At 41.6% G+C, this 23,402-nt stretch overlaps 1 protein-coding gene across 1 annotated transcript; it reads right to left on the bottom strand.

The window, feature by feature from the left end:
- Positions 1-1,522: 1,522 nt before the first annotated feature.
- On the bottom strand, positions 1,523-22,722 carry atp8b3 (ATPase phospholipid transporting 8B3). The gene is made up of 27 exons (XM_047342988.1): positions 22,589-22,722; positions 22,264-22,355; positions 21,986-22,099; positions 19,984-20,082; positions 19,290-19,351; positions 18,134-18,206; positions 17,962-18,032; positions 17,143-17,234; positions 16,897-17,055; positions 15,189-15,277; positions 14,911-15,095; positions 14,186-14,394; positions 12,661-12,692; positions 12,405-12,561; positions 10,111-10,299; positions 9,859-9,971; positions 7,801-7,968; positions 7,467-7,578; positions 7,306-7,381; positions 7,097-7,220; positions 6,101-6,287; positions 5,760-5,983; positions 5,587-5,670; positions 5,278-5,502; positions 3,420-3,558; positions 3,030-3,160; positions 1,523-1,850 (listed from the first exon to the last, which is right to left on the bottom strand). Exons 1-27 carry the CDS (start codon positions 22,698-22,700, stop codon positions 1,617-1,619), a joined length of 3,552 nt encoding a protein of 1,183 aa, XP_047198944.1. The 5' UTR covers positions 22,701-22,722; the 3' UTR covers positions 1,523-1,616.
- Positions 22,723-23,402: the final 680 nt, after the last annotated feature.

Below are 23,402 nucleotides of genomic sequence, written 5' to 3'. Positions count from 1 at the left end.
CGTCCAAATCGGACTACACTCCAACATGAAACTCATTAGACATTTTAAACTCACTCCCTCCTCACCCCATCCTGTCACCTTTCACCCCTCCTGCCACCATGTAGTGCAACGCAGGAGCGCAAAAGAAAACCCCCACCAAAAAAAAAAAACGTGTGGTGCAAAGACCACATTTTTCATCAACCCGCCATGATTTCCTGCTAAATCTACTGATGATGTAACCAGCCGCGAGGAATAAAAAAAATGGCTCCGGTTGGTGGCTTTTGCACAGAGAACTATGCAAACACCTGACCCCCCCAATCTTAATCGTTGCTGCTGGGTCAGAGTGTACAACCCCTCAACCCCCTACACCTCCCCTCAACAGTTAGACACTCATACATCAACCTCATGGTTCATGGACCCTTGCCCTGCCCTGCCACCCCCCACCCCCACCCTCACCTCCCTTTTCCATGAGCCCAGATCCGGCAGAGAAACCTCCAGTCACTCAGGGTACAATAGAGAGTGACTGGGGAAAGGAAAACACTACAGCAGCCCCCATGTTTCACTAGACACATACAGCTTTACACGAATGCCCCAAACTGCCACTAACATCAAAATGGAGTCCATGTTGACGTTTGCAAGCTGCTCCTCCCCCCGCTCATGGCTCCATCGCTCTACAATGTTTGACCGTCTTTGTCCCCAGAGCCAAGGAAGGGCCACAATCAATGCAAAGACGCTTACATTGTAATTGCTTAAGTTTACAAAGTCGTCTGGAGATGGTGGCTTATATTGCACTCGGACAGACAGACAGACACACACAAACAGACACAGGCACATGCTGGAGAGGGTGAGTCTGCCTTTTGAGAGTGTTTGCTGAAACCAAAGATGAAATCAGAGGTATGACAATCTGGCTACCAAACCTAGAAGACAATGTTCAGCTCTCTGGGCTGCTGCTCTACGGGTGCTGCGATTTTTAACGGCCCTGTGGACATTCTGCCTATTGCACTTATACACACACGTAACATGACATACATTCTCACGCACGCACACACCGCCGCCCACGCAGAAATGAGGGATAAGCCCACTCACGACGTCAGGTCAGAGAGCCTCTTTTCCCTCCTCCCACTGCAGAAGCCGGAGAGCCTGTGGAGGACTTTTAGTTTCACACTAGCTGAGACGTTTTGAGAAGGAAAAAAATCTGAGTAATAACTGTTACAGAAAAATAAAAACTTAAAAGGATAATATGGGTAAAAATTGCGTGTTTTGAAATAAATTAACAAATAAAACAATTGTAAAACAAAGCGGTGCAGTCGGTTTATTGTGTTGACTTCGATCTTTAATAAAAGAATCCCCTGTGACCCCAAGATGGAAATTTGATTTTTACCACAATAGTCTTATTGATCAATAAGTATGATATTCATACAGAGGTAAGATGTCTGTACATACTGCCTATATGTAAAGGTAATAAACTAGATATGTGGTACATCATGGATTTTGTTTATATTATTTACTTTATTGGATAGCAGTAGCTGTACATATTGGCCACAAAAAAAGAATAAACATGGAAGGTACAAAACATCTTCAATTATATGTTACAGAAACAATCTATAAAGTCACATATTTTCCCAATGAAAAGTTAATCATGAAGTGATAGTATAGTCCTTTGTGTGAGTTTGGCCTTGTGAGTAGGCGAGGTTATTACTGGCAGTCACCTTCTCATCCACCGGCCGTGCTGTGCTGCGGATGCAGGTCCCGGAGGTGATGAGGCGTCCAGGCCCGGCTCCCTGAGAGAGGGCGTAAGAGGAGCGGCGGAGGGACGTGCCGCTCCTGAACTTTGTCTTCTGCTCCGTCGGCTGGAGGGACACACTGTGGACCTGCACCACAACCAGGTGAGAGGGACATCAGTGACCATGAACCATTAGAATGTTTATACGTCACGAAATAGAGTCTGAATAACTTGGTGCATGGGAAACAACATCCAAAGCATGACATCATATAGAGCTTAGACTGTATATAAAGATGGACGACATGACAGCCAAATCATATTCATTGCCCCCTGGTGCCTGGCTGCATAGAGCACGTCAAATAAGAAGGTTTCTGTCATTTTATGTGGTTCTTATCTCACACAATTTTTTCACAAATGTTCTTTTCCTGGTCAGTTTGGTTTTAATTAGTTATTTGATGTTATAAAAACAGGGTGAAACATCTTGATTGACAGCTGACAGCTGCCAACGCGATTGGTCGAACACTTGTATCAGCGGCAAATCAATACTACAGCCCCACACTACAGTCACAGCTACTCAGACTCCGGCTCCAGATGACATCAGAAGCACAAGATGGCAGCACAAGTGTCCAGGATATTTTTGTATAAAGGGAGGACATTGAGATGCATCGTCCATTGGTTCAAATTGGTTTTCTTTTTTTTCACTTAAGTCAATCTTGCTTTTATATAAATATATAAAACATTAACACTAAAAACGAATCTATAGGGAAGGTTTACATGTTTCATTTGTAATGCAATTCACATTTGTCAGGATCTTTACCCAAAAATTCACATTGTCCATGTCTGTTATTTCTCCTTCAACATGGAATTCAATCTATCCCAGAGTGGCTCCATCTTTGGGCCACTCCAGAATATTTGTGTATGATTTGCATCTGTTCGTGCCACAATGCCTCCAGCAGGATTGCTGTTTTAAAAGTTGTTTGCTTTGGATATTGTGATATTTAATATTTGAACATTTACATGCACATGTCAACAACAAGATACAGCAGCAAGCAAGGATTTCGGTCAGAATGGACTCAACCTGACAATTATCACTGACAAAAATACTGAAAATATTATGTAACCAATGAGAACAGCCGAGTGAGATGGCCAGACAGAATTGTAAGAACCTTAAATAGTTTGAAAATAGTCTTAGAGGGATGAATGACCTGTTGAGTGCTTGTGTCAAACAGATAGATATTTCTATTAACATCAAGGGAAACTATAACCTTTTAAACCCTTTTCTTCTTGTTTCAGTTGTGTTTTCTCTCCCTCCATGCTGATCTCTCACCTTATGTTTGTCATGGGCCGTTTGGATGACACAGAGAGCGTGAGCGGTAAACGAGGGCAAAACAGCCGTCCAGGCAGTGAGCAGAGCTGTGAGCCACACAACCGGATCGATGAAGGCCTTTTCAGACGCGCCTGATGAAAATCACATGCAGAGCAAATTAAACTTGTTCGCAGACATGTCAGATCACTCACTTCATCAGATCAAAGGAAAACCACATTAAATTATCATTGAAAACAACATTTCATGCTGTGCCCTGTGTTTTTATCTATGTTCTTCAAATATTGGTCGTCTCTATTTGAATCAAATCCAGCACTTGCTGCAGTAATGGGATTTTCAAATGGCCAACTGAAGAGCAGGGCTGTGATAAGAAGACGTGAGAGAGACGTGTACCAATAAAATAATAGTCGCTGGGCGATCTCCGAAACAGGTGGGTGCTCTGGGTGATCCGGGTGACAATGAAGTACAGCAGCACAGAGACACACACAGCTGCGATATTGATCTTCGTCCAGTATCTGGTCACCAGCATGATCTGAGAAACAGAAACCCGAATTACAAGAACATGGTACATGTGGATATATCTGTACAGTGACAAACAGGAAGAAAGGGTTCAAATACATTTGTTGGATGTGATTATGGGACAGTTTGATTGAACAATATTTTCTTAAATTAAAAAAACTTAAAAATACTTTTCAGTATTGGTGAAACTTTCTACAAACTTTTAACAGTTTCCTGTAGATCTCCTGGTTTAACTGTAGACTGTAGATAGATGGACGACATGACTGCTACCAAAAGGTAATGCCAACGCTTCTTGACCATCCCGTGGTGACTCCCTGCAGTACAGGTCATAAACCCTACCTCCTCCATGTTAGTAGATGGAACATGGCCTAAAGGAAAATGTCTGAATAAATATAGAGTATATATAGAGTATCCGTCTACCGATAACTTTAGTTTTAATTACTTATTGGATGCTATAAAAACAGGGTGAAACGTCATGATGACAGCTGAGACTGACTTGCAATTGGTCCTCAACACCTTGGCTCCATCCCTCTATCGCTACCCTGCAAGACGGCATCGCTTGTATCTCAGATATTTTGGAATAATTTCTGGATAGTGGGAACAAATTGGAGATACGATGTCCATCTTTATACACAGTCTATTGTAATAATAACAATAAATGTAAATCTTACATTTGAATATTTCCTGTGTGGAAATTTTCTGAAGAAAACTGTAGGGATGAGCAGGAGGTTAAGGCCCCAAAACTGAGAGAAAAGCTATGTAACCTTCCTGTGCATATATATTTTTCTCACTCGATAAATATCTTAAATAAGTGAAATAGAAATGTGCAGTATTAAGGATGGCCTCTGTATCTATTGTATAATACTATCTATGCTTTTGTTAACGCTATGAATCCACACAATCCACACAATGTTTAATGGCAGGTCTGACTACATTAGCTAACAGGTACTGAAACAATGTGAAATACCAACACATCAACAAAGCAGATCATGATAACAATCATCTCAAGAAGGGGGGAAAGTTCAATATTCAGTCTCTGAGAGTGAGCAAGCCGCCTGCCTGAGTCAGTGAATGCTCTTTATTATCAGATGTGCCACCTACCAGAATTTAAACCTCCCAAAGAAACAGTTAAGTCCTTCCCCAGAGTCCATTCTGATTACTTGAAGTATACCTTGTATTTACTGTCTATCTATCTATCTATCTATCTATCTATCTATCTATCTATCTATCTATCTATCTATCTATCTATCTATCTATCTATCTATCTATCTATCTATCTATCTATCTATAGTAATGTGTGTCTATCACAGATGATGTAATATCACATCATATTATAACATAAACAGTTACATCTGCCAAGGAGGGTATGTTTTGCCCCTGTCCATTAAGTTTGTCTGTCAGCAGGATTACACAAAAAACTAATGTTAATATTTCCACTAAACCTGGTGGACTGATGGGACGTGGGCCAAGAGAGAAGCCATTAAGTTCCAGTGTGGATCTGGAAAAAGGGTTGAATTTTTTCTCCCCTCCACCTTTAAAATTGTGAGATAGGGCATTTTTCGACATTTTCGTTGTTTTCTCAGAGAATATTGGATGCATGGGGTATGTGCCATTCTAGCTCATTATCATTTCACCATTCATAATTACATTACAATGGTTAAAATTGCAACATTACTTGTTAATGCAGTGATGTTGTATCATCTGCAATTTTATTAAACGACTTGATCCTGACCTCAATTGTGGCAGTGAACGTGGCTGCCATGGAGACAGTGACTGACATGGTCTGGTAGTCAAAGGCTGTGTTGTAGAAAACCCCAAGCGGGATGAAGAAGAGAACGAGTGAAGAGTAGATGGCATGGAGGAGCGACAAGGAAAGCATCAGAGGGCTGGAGAGCCCCTGTCTCTGTCCTATCTTGTACAGCTCCGGCCACTTCAGGCTGCTCTCTGCACTCACGTCCTGTGATGGACACAAAGAGGCAGCGGAAATATCAGGACAGAAATCTTTATTTGAGTAATCCGCTGAAAACCACCTCATTCTCACCTGTTCAAAGTAGGCCAGACACATAATTGGGAACGCTGAGTAGAAGATTGTGTAGAAAGCGATGAACCATGTCTCATACAGAGTCTACAAGAGAGAAACTGACAGTTCAATAAAAGCAAGTAATCATTTCAATTCATTAGACTGTAAGGCTCTGCAATCTATGTGTGACTAACCTGAGCACTGAAGCCATTGAAGAAGCCAAACCATATGTGCACAAGAGCAAAGCTACAGGTCTTGAACAGGAAGTAGCGCAGGAAGAGGGAAATGCGCCTGTACGACCAGCGCCCGTGGATCAGTAGCAGCCTCTGCAGGAACCTGAACTGGGACAAGGCAAAGTCTGCGCTCTGCACCGCCTGACCTCCCTCCACTCCTGCCAGTCCCACACCCACATGAGCCGCTGGTGGATGGTACAAGACAGAAGAGAAAAGTACAAAAGTGAACAGATGACACTGATCGGTAGGTTTCGTCTGCAGTGAACATGTTCTCTGTCATCGTTCCATGTTGCCTGACTTACTCTTGATCATGTTGACGTCATTGGCACCGTCCCCGATGGCCATGGTGACTGAGCTGGTGTGTTTCCTGACCAACGTGACGATGTCAGCCTTCTGTCCGGGTGTCACACGGCAGCACAGCACCGACTGACACTGTTCTGCCACACTCATGAACGTGGACCCCCATTCTGGTCTCTGATCAAACTCTGCCTACATGGGAAACATCATCAATCAGCTCAGTACTGGTTGTATTTGTATTAAACAAGCCTGCATTTCGATGGGTAGAGGAGCTGTCATATTTATCCACCCCATGGAGGCTATGTTTTCACTGCGATTCATTTTGTTTCAATTTTGGAGCGGGTCCAGATAAACAGGCAGATCCTGTAATGCTTTTTCATTTTCTTAAACATGAAGCCATTTTCAGAATTCATATCATCATCAAACTTTTAAAACTAGAATGGCATTTAGAGAGTGCATACCTCCAGCAAGGCCCAACAGTCCCCTTATGAAACCACATTTTAATGGATTCTTCCCTGACCCATACTTCAACCAAGTGTCACTGTAATCTGTCCAGTTGTTTCTGTGTAATCTTGCTTACAAACCAACAAACCGACACAGGTAATGTAAACTTTGCTTCATGAGGGCTGGTGCACCAGATTGGATCATCAGAGACTAAACTAGAAGGAAAACTAACCCACAAACGTCATCACAAACGTCATCAGGGAGCTGTTAACATCAACTTTTTCCAGCAGAGCCAGTAACTTTAAACCAATGAGAAAAGCCTGGAGAAAGGCATCTTGCATCGTGTATATCAGACACTTTTAAAGAAACACCAATACCTATCTGAATGCTTTACTGTATGTACAATAATCTACTACAATCTAAACAGTGGAGGCTTGTATTTCTGGTTTCAACAGACCTCACCAAGGCTCTGATGTAACAACACATTTTTCAGGAGTCCGTCACAAATATGATGACAGCTATTCGGCCATTTGCAAACGTAAGTGATCTGTGTTTACCAGCTCAGGTCCAGTGAGGACCACAGCAGTCTTCGCCCCAGCCGTCTTCGTGTCTACAGCCCACAGCTCCATCTGCCTGGCCTTGAAGAAACTGACCCCTGGGTCTGGGGCCTGGAGTATCTGCCTGCAGGGGAAAACACACACAGATCAATGAGAGGGTGTGTTTGTGGGTGAGTGTGTGTGTTTGTGTATTTGTTATCATTACTAACCTCAGCTCCTGCCATTCCAGTAATCTGGTATCAGGATCTAGTAGTTTGCAAGAATATGCGATATTCACAGCAGTCTCTGCAGGAAAGAGAGAAACCACAGCGAGACTTAGTTTTCATGTAGCTGCCATTCCTCCTCCTCCTGCTACAGTGTGTAACAATACCTTTTTTGTCCCCAGTTAGTACCCATACTTTGAGCCCAGCCTGTTGGAGTAGAGCAATAGTCTCAGGGACGCCCTCCTGGAGCCGGTCCTCGATAGCTGTCACCCCCAGGAGCTACGAAACATGACAGTTAACAGGATTCTATTTTCTTTAAGAACAACTTTTTCTCTTTTTAAGAAACTTAATTCAGGGAAGCGTAAAGGACAGAAATCCTTAGACACAAGCTTGATATAAAATGGTTATCTGCACGGGCCGTGCCGTGTCAATGATGAGCTATACCACGCTAAACAGAGGATTGACAATAAACATATAAAATCACACAGAGGAGCAGCCCACCTGCATCTCTTGCTCCATCTCATCATGCAGCTTTTCCAGCACGGCGTCACGGTCACAGGTCGCCATGGCAGCAGACCGGGCCATAGTTTTACTCCATTGCATCCACAATGCCTCAGGAACAGATCGAACCGCAACACACAACGTCCTCAGACAGGCCTGAGAAAACAGCTGACAGGAGATACGTTAACTGGTTATTTGATTGGCTGCACATTATTTACTGAGTGGTCTGTCAGGCACAAGTGAAGCAGAGAACAGAGAAAACACAGGATATGCATTTTAATATATTCATGCATGCCTCAACGCTAGTCTCAGAAGCGAAGGACTGATGTGGAGATAACTGGTCTAATATTTTCTTTCAACTGATCTTTGACTTCCCTCAAAACTGTGATCAGACAGTTTATATTGGATTTCTGTAGCCTCAAATTAAATTCAAGACTTTTTAAGACCAAAACTTAATGACATTTAATATCAATATGTCAGGTACGACAGATATGAAGAAATATCAGAATCCCGCAATATTTTACTCTTCCCGATAATTGAAGATAAGGTTAAGTAGCCATATAAGATAAGAAAAGATAAGACTTCATCAATCTCAAACGAAATTCTTGTGCCAGCTTGCTCCAGGATTACAGCACAGAACAATATAAAGTAGAATAGACTATAAACAATAAAGAATTAAGTCTAAAAGACTAAAAAGTGTATTGTAAATTAAATCAAATTAAGAGAGATAAACTAATACTTAATTATAGTGGCAGTAAATAGATATAAAATGATAACGGAGTAAGGGATATTGCACATTATAATGAAATATATTGAAATAAAAATACTGCACATAAAATTGAAAATATTAAAGATGATATTGCATCAATATGATGATGAAGAGAATAATCCTTAAAACACATAGTTATCTCTAAAACTACAGACAGAGACAGTATGCAGTCTTTCCCACAGCAGAGCTGAGTGTTTGCATCAGTTCCACATTAGTCTAATTTGTAGTTTTATTACAGCGTGCTGATATTTGTATCATCGAGAAATAACTACAACCCACAGAGACTTTACAAATAAAACATTTATCTTAGAAAACGTATTCAAAGCACAATGCAAATAGCCTTAAAATATATTTATATTTAAATATATATTTAAAACACATATTTAAGACCTAGTACATAATATTTTAACACATGGCTTAAAATGCCAATAATTGAATACTAAACTTTTCAAGACCCTATATACACCTATCCTTAAAATGTCCCAAATTCAATTAAAGGAATTTTAGGCCTTAAAAAGTTAGAAATATGTAAAAATATTATGTTCTATGTCTGAAATACATTTAAGTTGGTCTTAATTGTGTTAATGTTCAGTGTTCGGTTAACTGATAAGCTAAATGTAAATAAACTACAAACAAGACCAACATGGAACTGAAACAAACTGTACAATAGACTTGGCTGTGAGAAAGACAATAGGCACCTATACTGTCTGTCTGTAGTTTGTGAGATAATGTTGTGTTTCGAGGGTTATTATCTACTCAGCTACTTCACCTTTAATTCAATTATGGGGAACTGTAAGTAACTCTGGGACTCTGATATTCCTTCATAACTGTTGTACTTGACATGGGGTCCTAAATGTCTTTCATTATGATTTTAAAAAGTCTGGAAATTAACTTGAAACCTGCAGAAAGCCTGTATGTCAAGCTACAGCCAGCAGCCACAGCTCAAAGAGCGGAAATAGGGGAATCAGCTTAGTTCAAAGGTAACAACAATCCTGCTCCTACCAGCACCTTAAAAGTTTACTGATTTACACACTTTATCGTGTTTGCTAAACCCTTAAAGAAAGAGTGTAAAAATGGCAAACTGCTGTGTGCAGGGCTATGTCTTGACCAGGCCAAAGGGCAGTGCACATCCATCAACAACACTTTACTTTTACAAGAACTGTAATGTTGAACTGCTTAACACTCAAATGCGGACCAAAAATACCCTGACACTGTGCCATATAAATAGTAAGGCTCAGTAGGTGTACTGTGCAGCCCACACTACTGGTTCAGAAGCAACTCCAGTTCACCTCAAGCGCTCTTTCAGTCCATTCTTGATACGGCGAGTCCTTCTGCAGTCTCTCCAAGATCACTATGTCCGCCCCTTTACAGTACAGCTTTAACCCACCCTCTGGCTCCCGAACTGGAAAGCAACACAAAACCAGTACAGATTGATTTATTCAGAAAAGAAAGTGACAAAGAAGAAGATAGTGCAAGTATAAAACAAAACATTGGAAGGTTGAGGATATTTTGTTGGTCTGTGTTTAGAGGGCAACTCTCACCCAGTACAGACATGCGTCTCCTCTTGCTGGTGAAGTCCAACAGAGCCAGCAGCTGATACTGTTGAGTGACCCCGAGCTCAGAGACTTTCATGAAGTCTCTGGTCCGAGAGAGAAAGACCCAGCCCAGCTCCCTGGCTGCACCAACAAGAGTCTCCTCGTCCGGGGATGCAGACTGGTAAACCGGAGACTCTGCAGGAATAAAGTCAGGACACAAGGTGGAAGTGAACACTTTGTCCGGCAGGAATGATCCATTGTGTCTGTCAGTAACTTTATTCATGCATCAGATTCAGGCCAGTGGCTTAGTGGTAGAAACATAATTCTGACAAAATGTATTCTCCTTTCAAATTTAGTTGCAACTGGGCCCAGTGGTGTGTGAGATTACAGGGATTTATAGTATGTTGACCTGTAACTGTAGCACTCCCATCAGACCAGTCAGTATAATACATGAACACAATGGAAACAAGAGTCACATACAATAGAGATTTCATGAATTATCCGACCAGTGGTGTCGGCTATCGCCTGAGTTTTGACTATTTCATCGAATGAGGACAACAACTCAGTGACCTCCACGGGGGATTCTATGTTTTTGTCTGCATTTGTTAGTTAGTTAGCAGGATTATTCAAAAACTACTGGACGGATTTATCACAAAACTTGAAGGAAGGATGCTAGAGATGAAACGGTATGTAAATTTTGTGTCAGGATAATAGTGAACAAAATTATCATCAGTTATCGCAGTATTATGGCAGTGTTGTTAAAATGTGCTGTACATGTTTAACCTAATTACTGATACACAATATAGTTTTATATTGACAATATAATATATATCATCAAACAAATGATGATAGTATTTTCATTATTTATCGAAGGTCCACAACTTTTTTATTTAAAGGGGACATATCATGCAAATTCCACTTTGTTAGTGCTTCTACAGGTTAATGTGGGTATCTGGCATGTCTACCAACCCCAAAACTCTGGGAAAAAAACACTTGCGCGTTTTGTTATGGTTCCTCTAAGTCAGAAACGTCATGCTTGAGCGACTCGATTGAGCTTCCTGGGTTTTGTGTCGTAACAAGGCACTGGAAGTCTCCTACATGGCCCCCTGGCCCCGTTCAGCGCTCGCGCTCACTTGTGTTTGACGGCGGTTGCCGCTCCGCTGTTTTCAACGCCACACAGCCAGCAGTGTGGAAGACTTCCGCAGTGTTCAGCGCTACTGTAACACTGGTCAAACACACAGAGCCCCCAACTCGTTACGCCGGGTTTACACGGACGCGGAAGCGCCGCTGCGAGGCAGCGCAGCGCCGTTCTCAGCGCGGCAGCCGCCTGGCTGTTCAGCCGGGACGCGCATTTCTCCGCGCTGGTCAGCCCCATAGACTGTATATATAAGGTCAGCCCGCGATTCTGCTTTCTCCGCTTGTTGTTGTACCCGTTGAATGTCGGGGTTGGGGGTAAATGATGGTCTTCATAGCCCCCCACGCCTCTCTTTCTCTCTCTGTCTGTCTGCTTGTGTGCTTGTAGTGGATGGGCAGAGGGGACATTTAATGTGATTGGGAAAATTAAAACTCCAGGACAACAGAAGGGGAATACAAAGTATGGGATGCATATTTGATAATTTATATCATATAAAATATGTAATTTATATCGTTTAAAATCATGGGGGGAGAGGGGGAGGGGGAGCTGGCTCATTAGCATTTAAAGGAACAGGCACTCAAAACAGGTCACTCTGTGGAGGGCTGTTTTAGACAGGGTAAAAAGGGTGCTGTTTTATATGATCCTTGTGGTATTTTGACCAAAGTATGTTACAGACATTTCATTAAGACCCCAAGGAACCATATCAACTTGTGGTAAAATGGGCATGCTATGTCCCCTTTAATTCAGACGTCGACCCCAAATGTCAGAGTCTGGGAAAAAATATGCAATGTGGCAACAGTGGATGTTAGCATTTGTTAGCTATTGTCAAAGATTACTAACAGTTGTCCTGCTGTTACAGCCCCCACCTGCCTGCTGCTCCTTCTGCCATGTTTTTATAACACACAACACAACACTTGCTTGTACTTCCAACATTGTGAGGACCTTCATTGGCATAATGTGTTCCATAGCCCCTGACCTCTAACCTTAACCATCACAACTAAATGCCCAACCATAACCGTTAACCTAACCCAAAATGTCCTCGATCTGTACAATACACACACACACACACACACACACACACACACACACACACACACACACACACACACACACACACACACACACACACACACACACACACACACACACACACACACTAACTCACCTTCCTTCCACTCTGTCATGACAGTGTGACACAGAGACAGTGCAGTGAGGAACTGTCTGCTGAGCGGACACTGCTCTCCTCTGAGCTTCTCCACCAGGCTCGGAGCGGACATGTGCAGACCACCGCACGAGAACGGGTTCCAGCTCAAGTCCATGGGCTGCAAAAGAATGACAACAAGCATATACGCATGAAAATCGAAAATCTGAAGGAAGATTAGATGAAGAAATGCACAAATTTGAAAGGAATAATATTGTACCTCCACCTCCTCTGCTCTGATTGATGCATCACCTGTGAACGTAAGGAAATTATTGTACTGGTGAAAAAGGATTTAAAATGGACGCAAAGAAAAGAAAGACAGACTGACAGAATGACAGACAGACAGACATGGGGTCTAAAGCAGGAAATGGCTCAGACATACGACATATGGTTGATGTGATTCAGACATGGTTTCAGTTACAGTTGGTCTTCTGTGGGCTGCTGTTAAATATTTAGTAGACAGACTCGTGTCTGTTGAATCTGAACACGTTAAGTGTCTCCTGTTGTCCCTCTCTTGAGAAAAGACTTTCATCTGTGGTTTGTGTCAGGCCGCAACCCCAGAGGGATCCTTGCTCCACTGTCAGCCGGTGAGGAAACTCTGCATATGCTTCATGAATTAATACACACATTCTTGATTAGACACAATCAGTTGCCAAACAAACACTTCATTTAACAAATATCTGAGCGTCTCATTGACACTTGTGTTGTTTTTAAAAAGGACACATTAGTTAGAGCTTTTAATCTTTTGTTGTTATCACAGTAAAGGATTTCTCTTTTATTTATCACTGGAGCAAAGTGTTCAGCCTCTGTCATTCTGTCAAGTATAATAACTGTTATATTATTATATATCTCTGATTAATAATGACTGTTTTAAACATACATATATATAACTTCTTATTTGATTACATCTGGCCTGGGACCACAGAGGAAAATTTGCATATTGGCTTACTGGCATATTTACAGTGTTGTTATTGATATACACTGTCCCTGAAATATAAACCTAATAAATAAATAGAAATAAATGTTATAATAACTGTTACAGGGTTTCTAATTTGAGGGTTTTCACCTCGGCCAAGGTGGTTATGTTTTAATTGCTGTTTGTTCATTTGCTTGCAGGAGGGTTAGGGTCAGATTTTCTTGAAACTCAGTGGAAGGTTGGGCAAACAATGGAAAGGATTCCCTTAAGGGGTCAGAATATTTTTTTTCTCTTCTCAACATGCTTGTGAATTTCTCATGAAATAACACAGAGATCTTTATGAAAACATTTCAGCCACATGAGCATTGCTAAAATCTGCGAACAGGTGTAATTTGGTGCAGATCCGGATAGTGATCCTGATGTTCTCATACTTGTTTATTTAACGTGGTAATAAAGTGGCCAATCAGCCTTGGCGGAGGTATGCGCTCTCTGAGTGCCCTTATAGTTTCAAAGTAGGAAGAATGAAGTCTTGTTATCCATCTCAACTTTATAACTTGCAAACAGACAGACAAACAGCAATGAAAACATGATCTTGTTGGCGGATGTAATAAAAGAGCAGGGGGACGAGGAGAAAACAGGGATTTGATTTTTTATTACAGGGTGAGGTTGTTTAAAAACCTTGGTGGTTGAAACTTTTATCTCTGCCAGCCTGTACTGTGAGGTCAGGCACTTTGTTTTGAGCTGATTATGGGTTGGTGTTTTCTTCAATTGAAATTTCTCATAGAAAATTAACTAATGTTAATTATAACCACTATTTCGTCGTTGTTACCGTAGATCTCCCCTGCTACGCAGCACTGTCTGAAGAGCAGACGGTTCTGAGTTAGCGTCCCGGTTTTGTCACTCAGCAGGTATTCCACTTGGCCGAGCTCCTCGTTCAGCGAGGTGTTCCTGGCCTGGGCCGGTCTGTCCGCCTGCTGCCAATACATCTCTATATCCCAGCCAATAAACAGGCTGTGGAACGTGTGGATCAGCTCAAACCTGTGGACACACGGGCATGGAAGACAAGGCAGTGAACAACGCAAACACAAGTGCGTGCATTAGGTTTAGTACAAAATATCGATACAGCAATATATCATCATCCTAACCCTGACTCATACGATTATCGATATGCCACCACCAAATTTTTATATTTACTAATTATTTGTATATTTTTATATACATATATTGTATGTGTTTTGCCAGTTTATGGTTATTTTACATTGGAATGATGGCAAATGTGGACATTGACAAGTAACAGTGTGTTTGTGTTTGTGATTGTGAAACTGACACCAAATTGCAATGAACAGATTCACAAATCCTGCACTAAACACTTAGACAGATGTTGTGATGTATCGTTATACGATATCGATTATCGCAGAATGGCTGTTTCGAGATTTGATCATAATCGTAATAAGTATCCTATCGTAATGTATTGGGTATCGTATCATAAGTTACACTGCGATCCCCACCCCTGGCATGCATAGTAGATTGTGGAGTATTGCAGATGTAACTAACGAGATGTAGAGGGCTATGGGCATAGCTGGGCTGAGCAGGATGATGTAGCTCCAGTAGGTGAGGAAGCCGGTGTAGACTGGATTGCCGTGAGCCACCAGAACATTTGAGTGGCTCGTGACCCGACTGGAAAACACACCACTGCCGATGGCGAGAAGCAGAGCTGTCAGCAGCACACTCACGACTATCTGGAAACCCAGAATAAAGACAAACACAGTGTATATGAACAGCACACAGCAGCGCTTCACGGTCGTCATCCCTCTCGTCTTTCACTCACTCACCCCGATCACCACGTAGTTGAAAACTTTCTCAGTTTGCGTCGTCTTCACCCTCAGTTTTCCGCAGTTCTTCAGGATCTTGGTGTCCGCGCCTGGTACAGAACAAGGTTGCTATTAGATGTGGGGAGGCCATCCTGCAGCCAGAGGGCGAGAGTTCGTGTTCCAGTGTCAGCGAACATCTGCTGATGTGCCCTTGAGCAGGATGCTGAATCCCTATATCAGCTCTGGGGGTGTGTGACCCCGCTGCTGAGAGGTCAGAGGAAAGAGAGAGTCTCCCTTGCGGGGATCAATAAAGTATTACACTAGGTTTTCTAGTGGTGTTGTCTCAGTATCTCGTAGGCTGCTAGAAGAAAATAAGCTGAACGTGTGAAAATGACAAAACTGAGAATGTGTCACATCGTCAAACTGCTCAAGGACTGAAAACGGACTCAAACTGATGATAACGTGTCAACCTTGTTCAAGCTTCATTTAAAGTAAGCTCAGTCAAGTGTGTGTGTGTGTGTGTGTGTGTGTGTGTGTGTGTGTGTGTGTGTGTGTGTGTGTGTGTGTGTGTGTGTGTGTGTGTGTGTGTGTGTGTGTGTGTGTGTGTGTGTGTGTGTGTGTGTGTGTGAGGAAGGTGAAGAGTTATAATAAGGCTAAACTGGGGTCAGACGTTCTCTTTTGAATGGTAAAACCCATCTCTGGAAGAATTTGATCTATTGATCTGCTTCACCAGAACTGAAAGGGTCACAGCAGTGACACCTCAGCCTGGTTCGGTAATATCCGATCAATGATCACTTAAAGGAGGGGAGGGGCCTGTATCAGCCAGATGTAAGCATGTCCACTCCTGCAAGAGTGAAGTACTGTCCATAATTAGCAGTATAATGTATTCCACATAATAAAATGTGTCATTGAAGGGAGTGGAGGCCACAGTAGGAGGTGAAATGAGGGTGGAAACAGAGCATTTTATTTCTTTAATACACACGTCTCTGGAGCTTTGGGCGGTCAGAGGGATTATGTTTTGGGGTTGTAGGTCCGTTCGTCCAATTCTTTTGAACACGATAGCTCAAGAACGGCTTGAGGGAATTTCTTCAAATTTGATCAAAAATGTTCAATTGGACTCAAAGATGAACTGATTATATTTTAGTGGTCAAAAGTCAAGTTCACAGTGACCTCATGATGTTGTAAACATTATATTTTTGGAACACCCACGGAAGTCTGGCAGAAAAATTCACCCAGACCCAAGGATGACCAGATTATAATTTGATGGTCAAAGGTCAAGGTAACTGTGACCTCACAAAAACATGTTTTTCCTCATGTTAACTTTACCGTGACCCAAGAGTCTTGAATCCCTTCAAATCTTGCACAAATGTTCATGAAGACTCAGAGGTCACAGTGGCCCCAGAAGACATGTTTTTGGCCTCTTGAACATGAAATCTCAAGTCTGCTTGTAGGGAATTTTGACCAGTTGTCACTTGGACTCAAAGATTAATTGATAAGATTACGGTGGTCAAAGGTCACGCTGCCCCCATATGTGTGTAGAAATATTTTTTATGTTGAGAGACTGCAGTAGTTGGTGGAGGCCTATAACCACAGAGTTGTCTTAGTCTTGAACCAAACAGGCCAGATCGAGTGTGGCTCGTATTCACTTTATGAACAAAAATGGTCTCATCCTTCCACTATCTACCATTTCTCGAGCATATTTACACAGAATAAATGATTCTATATGTACCAGTGTATATGGTCAGGCCATAAGCGACCTCTGTGTTGCGTAGGACTGTTCCCCTCAGGAGGATGTGCTCGCTGTCCAGCAGATGACACTCTCCCCGCCAGTGCAGCTCTCCTCTGAAGGTGTACAGGCGATTGTTGGGCTCCTCACACTGCACAACACCTGTGAAATCAGAGGTTATTTCTTCTATTTCTATTGTACTTTAAAATGAGCATATGTGGAATCTGCATTCTTGATAGAAAACACCACCATCGAACGCAGCAAGGGTCTCCTCTACGGGGTGAGAGGTCAGCTCAGAGTGTGTGGCACTGGCCGCCTGCCGGTACTTGAGGTTGGTCTCACTGTGCAGGAAAGAAACAACTGTCAGTTCAATCAACCGGTCAACACTAAAGAGCTGACCCACAAAACTGATATAGCACTGAAAAGTCAAGGCAAGTTAATAATCACACTAAGAGTCTTGTATTCTTAATTTATTGTTTAAGAAGCAAATGAGTAGTTTTCCATCAAGTTAAACAATCCAGAGAAATAATTAATTAGACCCTTTACCTCCTAAAATAAAGGCTTGTATAACTTTCTTTACCGTGCAAAAAAACCAAATCACTCTTTAACATCTCTGACCATTAGGGCAAAAAGAGAAAATCCCATTGAACAAACTGACAGCATTCTTTCACTGATCACGTTTGTTCCTTTGAGGATTACACTGATCAAGTTTTTGCATTGAGACCCAAGAACTACAGACCTCAGGCAGCTAACATAGTATCACCATTATAATCAATTCTTAAAACGTATTCATTATTTGTGCTATTATTTTTAACTATAATATATTTTAATTGTATGAAATATCAAATCGAGAATAAAATTAAGACTGTATTTAGTTTTATTGTATAATCGTTTTTTTTATCTGTTTTATTGCCCAAATGACATGTAATATATCGTTAATACAATCATATAAATAACTTATAGTTATTATCAGATGAATCAAATTCAAAATTGATTGTCAAACAATTTTCAGCAGAATGAGGCATTAATCAGAGTGAACAGATTGATACAGCTGACTGTGATGCTTACCCGTCGATGTCCGCCGTCTCCACATAACACAAACTGTGAGGCTCCGAGCTGTACAGGAGGAGAAGGTCTGCCTGTGAGGAAAGAAAGAAAACACAGCCGAGTAAGACAAACTAACAGTTAATTGATCAGACACTTTGTTTTCCTTCTTGTCTTTGTAAATTAAGCGTCTTACTGGGATGACTTGGTCCTTGTGGATTCGCAGAACGTCTCCCACACACAGGTCCTTCCACTGTGCCGAGTGGAAACTGATGCATAGAACACATGAGCCGTATTTACATTTGAAAATAAAAGGTAATATTTGCTTGTCTCTAAAAGCATAACTACTCTACAAGCACAACACTCGACTTGAAATTGATCAGATTTATCAATTTATTAGAGACAAAGAGACAAATAAAATATCTCCACCACCAGAATTTAAAATGGTGGACTAAACGTTCCCTAAAATGGACAAACACTATTCAATGTCTATGTACATCACAAGTTATAAATAAGATGATGTGATGTGGAAGGTTTGATTTTATCAGTAATGACAGAGGCATTACAACCATAAGAAATCCTGGTTGTAATGACAGAGGCAAAGCAGACCTATATTTACCTATATTCAAAGAGCTGATGTTTTCGCCCCTGTCTGTTGGTTAGTTTGTTTGATTTTCAGTAGAAGTAAGAAAAACCTCCAGAGCAGATTTACATAAAACTTGGAGGAAGGATGGGACAAGGGCCAAGAGAGAACCCATCAAATTTTGGCCTGGATCGGATCCAGGAATTTTTTTATCACAATTCTTTTTATCACTTTCTTTAACTTTGTGAGACCGGGCGTTTTATTTTCAACTTTTCACTAATTCACTGACAGGGAATAATTCATGGATCTGGATGAAAAAACAGGCCCATTAAGACGACTGATTTGTGTTGGCAAAAGTATGTGATTTACTGAGTTAAAATGATGAAAAGTTCAGAAACACATATGAGCTTCTTTTCAATATAAAAGCAAACTCTCTTTGTCTAATATTATGAAAACAATGCACTTCCCCTGCAGTTACGGCACAGTGGAGGTTAGCGTGTAAATTCCTCTCTGTAAATGACAGCTCACAGGAAAACATCAGAAATCAAGCTCAGTCAGAAACATAATGGAGTAAATATATGTAAATATGTCATCAAGAAACTGGTCACCGTGCAGACAATCCTAAACAGTGTGTTATTGTCCTGCTTTATTGCACAAAGGGACCATCTAGGGATTCACTCATTCACACTTCATTAGAGCTTCATTAGAGGGCCGTTTCAAACGGAAACTGCAGCGAGTCCTGAGAGAATAACACTGTCTTTGTCCTCACCTCTGGTAGATGAGTATGTCACAGGGTCGGGAGTTAATCTTAGAGTCACTGCGTCTCCTTGCCTGGACCAGAGATGGAGGGAGAAGAGAGGGAGAAAGACAGACGGAAAGAGGGAGAAGGAGAGAAGGAGATGGATTAAGCAGTGTGTCGAGGATGGAGGAGGAATAAGAGTGATAGACAGGGAGTGTGTGAGAGGAGGAGAGAGGGTGGCCGTGAAAGGTTGGACAGGAGAGAGGAGAGAGGAGTAACGCCATTACGGGGCTCTACAGTGACACCAGCTGGGAGATTTACACCCTCACCTAAATGATTAGTCAATAGAGAGGGGTCAAGCAAGCGTTTCACCCAGAGCTGTTAACGACCGTAACTCAGTGATGCACTTAACCAGAGAATTCTCCATGCAAAACATCACGCCTGCATTTAAAAGGAAAAGCTTTAATGATAGCAGGGAAAATTAATGCTGCTGGGATGACTGGTTTTGTCAATGTGGAGAGGACAAGGAGTCAATGAGGACAATGAAGGAGAGAAAAGAGTGCACGTAAGTGCCAGGTGCATAAATGCCTGCTTGTGGCCGGTCGTATGTGTTTAAGATCATGCATTTGTGTGTGTGTGAGCATGTGCATTCATCGTGGAGGGATAGTCCATCTCCCAGACCCCCCCCCCCTGAAAAACAAGTGTGAGTGAGTGGCGTGCTCACCATGTCATTGCTGAGGTCTTTGATGCCTCGCACGGTCAGCACGAGGAGCAGCGGTATGATGGTGATGTACCACGGCACGGATGCTATGGCAGGGATACACTGCAAACGAGGTGTAGGCACAAACACACAGAGGAGGAGAAAGAAAAAAGTAACCATACACATTGTATAAACCACACACACACACACACACACACACACACACACACACACACACACACACACACACACACACACACTTTCAATTACAAAATTAGTTTTAACATCAGCTGTGATTATAAATACCAAATATTAATTTATTTCCAGTATAACCCTTTAAATGTAATTCAACCATTTTTTAATATTAAAAAACACAAAAATTTATTTTGTTCCATATCCTACATGATAATGAGGTGATGGGAGGGTTGACACAGAACCGGGATTTGTCACTGATAAGCAACATTGTAACATTTCATTACATTAATGTATTTGTGTCGTTTACAAAAATGGATTCCAGTTTTTAAACATAATTCCACAGTTTATGTTTAAAAAACAACACAAAAAAATGAATAGTTTTCCATTTACTACAGGATAATGAGAGTTACTGAACACAGCCTGGGATATGTCACTGATTAGCAATAACATTTTTTTGCTTTATTATTGTGTCTTCTTTATTTTTTTTAAGCACCTTACAGAACTCCCTGAAACTGGTATGAAACATTATATTTCAATTTAACTCAAAAAAACGTTTTATTTTTCAAACTTCATCAAACAAATGTTATGTGTAATGTGGTCTCTTAACAGTTGTCCGGTTTAAGTGACTATAGCAGGCTGGTAAATCCATCCTGTGGGAGACATGTATTGGGTTAAGAAGGTTTTTCCTTCAAGATGAAGCCCTGAGGCTGCGGCACAGAGACTTAATGTGGGCTGTGGATGAGCAGCTTTTGATGGTCTGTGCGTGCAAAACAAAACTCATCGTCTTTATCTCAGCTTACATTTTATGAATTAACTTTATGATCTTATTATATTATATAAATATAATAGAGGCCCCCGTCTTGGCTGATCGCTGCAGTTATTTGTTTAGGTGTTGCTCTGTCTTACTGCCATCATATTTCATCAATTTAAATTTTTTTACTTTTTTCTTGTAAGGCTGTTCTTGCACCGAGGATGATTTTCATATGTAACTGTTTTTTCTCTTTATACGGATTTGTTCTAATGGTCTTTTGATGTGGTCTCCTTGCACTTTGTTCCCTGAATCAGTATTATGCCAGCTACTAGTATCACATCATAATTTAATCTAAACGAACAGAGCATGTGGAAGGATGAGGTCACAGCATTACTCCTGTGACATCAGATTGTCTGTGAAGTCAGAGAAAATCCTGTTTTCTATAAAAAATCCAGACACGGTACAACTTAGATTGGCTTTTCATTTTTTTCTTTTACCTCCACCAAGGAGTATGTTTTCTTCTGTGTTTGTTTGTTTGTTACCAGGATTACACACAAATTACTTGATTGCCAGGAAACTTGGTGGAAGGATGTGATATGGGTCAGTGGAGAACCCTCTATGTTTGGTGCGAATCCAGATCAGGGGGCTGATTCAGGGTTTATTCCAATTTCTTCAATTTTTTTTGTGAATTTATCAAGAAACAATAATTTATCAAGAAATAATGCAGAGTTAGTTCAGAAAATAATCCAACATCTGGTGCTTATATTTATGCACAGGATTGATCTGGAGATTGATCTGGATTTTGTGAATGTAGATATGTATTTTTTGGTTACTGTACAGTAACAAATTATTTCAACTATATCAGAGAATGGATGTGTTGCCCATGTTTAATGTAAACATTTTGAAGAAAATTTCTGTGTACATATATGTATATATGTATCTGATGCAATACATGTGCCCTTCTAGTTCGAATAGAGTCAGCATCAGACAGTAAATGTTGCAACTTTGCTCATTAGACCACGGGTCAGATTTTTGAGTGCCAACATGAACAGAGAGAGAACAACTGAGACCTTATCTGACCTGTATCACCACCATGAGAAGGAAATAGAGATTGGCCGCCCGCTGGAACTGTTCAAACAGCGTCAGGGGCAGAAAGGTCAGGGGGGAGTACTTGTAGCTGCGCAGTACATTGTCCTGACGACCAACGATAGAGCAACCGAAAGAGAGAGAGAGAGAGAAGCACAAGGGAAACACAACATACGCATCAACACATTAACCTGCATCTCGATGCACCATCCTGTCAACAGGTGTTAGGGTGGCATGTGGAGGAGAGGAAGGCTCGTGCAGCTCTGACTCACCGCGTATCGCCCCCAACGGAAGCCCAACAAGGATTTCTTCTGGTTGTGTTTGTGAAAGTGGCGGCTGTTTGCCCTCACCTCCCATGAGAGGCCTGTTAGTCACACGGCAGTCAGAATATCAGTCCATCTCCAATTGCACACAGTGATTTCATGTATCATTTTCCTCAGCAGACAACAGATGGATGTTCGTTTCATATAAAAAATATTGAACTTCTTTCTCTCTTACACGTACATCTCAGTAGATTCAGTGAGATAGAGAGACAGTGTGAAACAGCAGATGAAGAAATAAAGGGAATATAAATGATTAACATAAAAAGTGACGTACCAGATTCAAAACTCTCCTTGGCCATGACGACGGGCGAACGTTTGCAGACTCTTATTTCACTACTAGAGGGAGACGGCACAGTAAAACAGCTGCTTAGGTCCCATTCTAACATGTCCTAAACACTCTTGTAACTCATTACACTGTGTTACCATGCTCACCTGCGGCATCGTTCAACACAGACAGGAGGTTACAAAACACTGCTGATCTAAACAGACCCCCCCCTGCCTCAGCCATCCTCCACTGACCACGTTATTACACTTGTCGGATGTTACAAAAGTTATTTATACGAAATTCTAAGTCAACTCTAGCCTTTTTTTGTGTATATGATGAAATACAGAGAAATATTGTACCGACTTCTCCGGATGAATCTCTGCTGTGGGCTGGAGGAGGGATCCTGGTGAAAGGGAACTGAGGCTGCTCTGATCCGAGTGTCGGCATCAAACCTGCGACACAACACACAAGCACACACACACAGCCACCTGTTTCATCCATCACCCTCCTCTCTCTTTGTCCAGACCGGCCCCGCCTCGCTCCTCCTCCTCCTCCTCCTCCTCCCAGGTAAAGGCTCCGGTGTCACAGCCTACTCCCCATGCACCTTACCTGAGGAGAGACAGAGGAATGGAGGAGGGGCGACAGACCCATTAGAGTACAGACATATCAAATCACTGTTTGGTTTGACTGGTTCTTGCAGCTGTTTAAACAGTGAGAATGTAAATGATTTTAGTATTTGGGGATAAACTACCACAATCCAGACCCAGAAATATTGTATATATAATAACTGGATGATTTAGGAAGTAACCTAAACAGGAAGTCT

This window comes from Hippoglossus stenolepis, chromosome 14 (genome assembly GCF_022539355.2).
Source record: "Hippoglossus stenolepis isolate QCI-W04-F060 chromosome 14, HSTE1.2, whole genome shotgun sequence".
Classification (NCBI taxonomy): domain Eukaryota; kingdom Metazoa; phylum Chordata; class Actinopteri; order Pleuronectiformes; family Pleuronectidae; genus Hippoglossus; species Hippoglossus stenolepis.
This window is presented reverse-complemented; position numbering and strand designations above follow the sequence as displayed.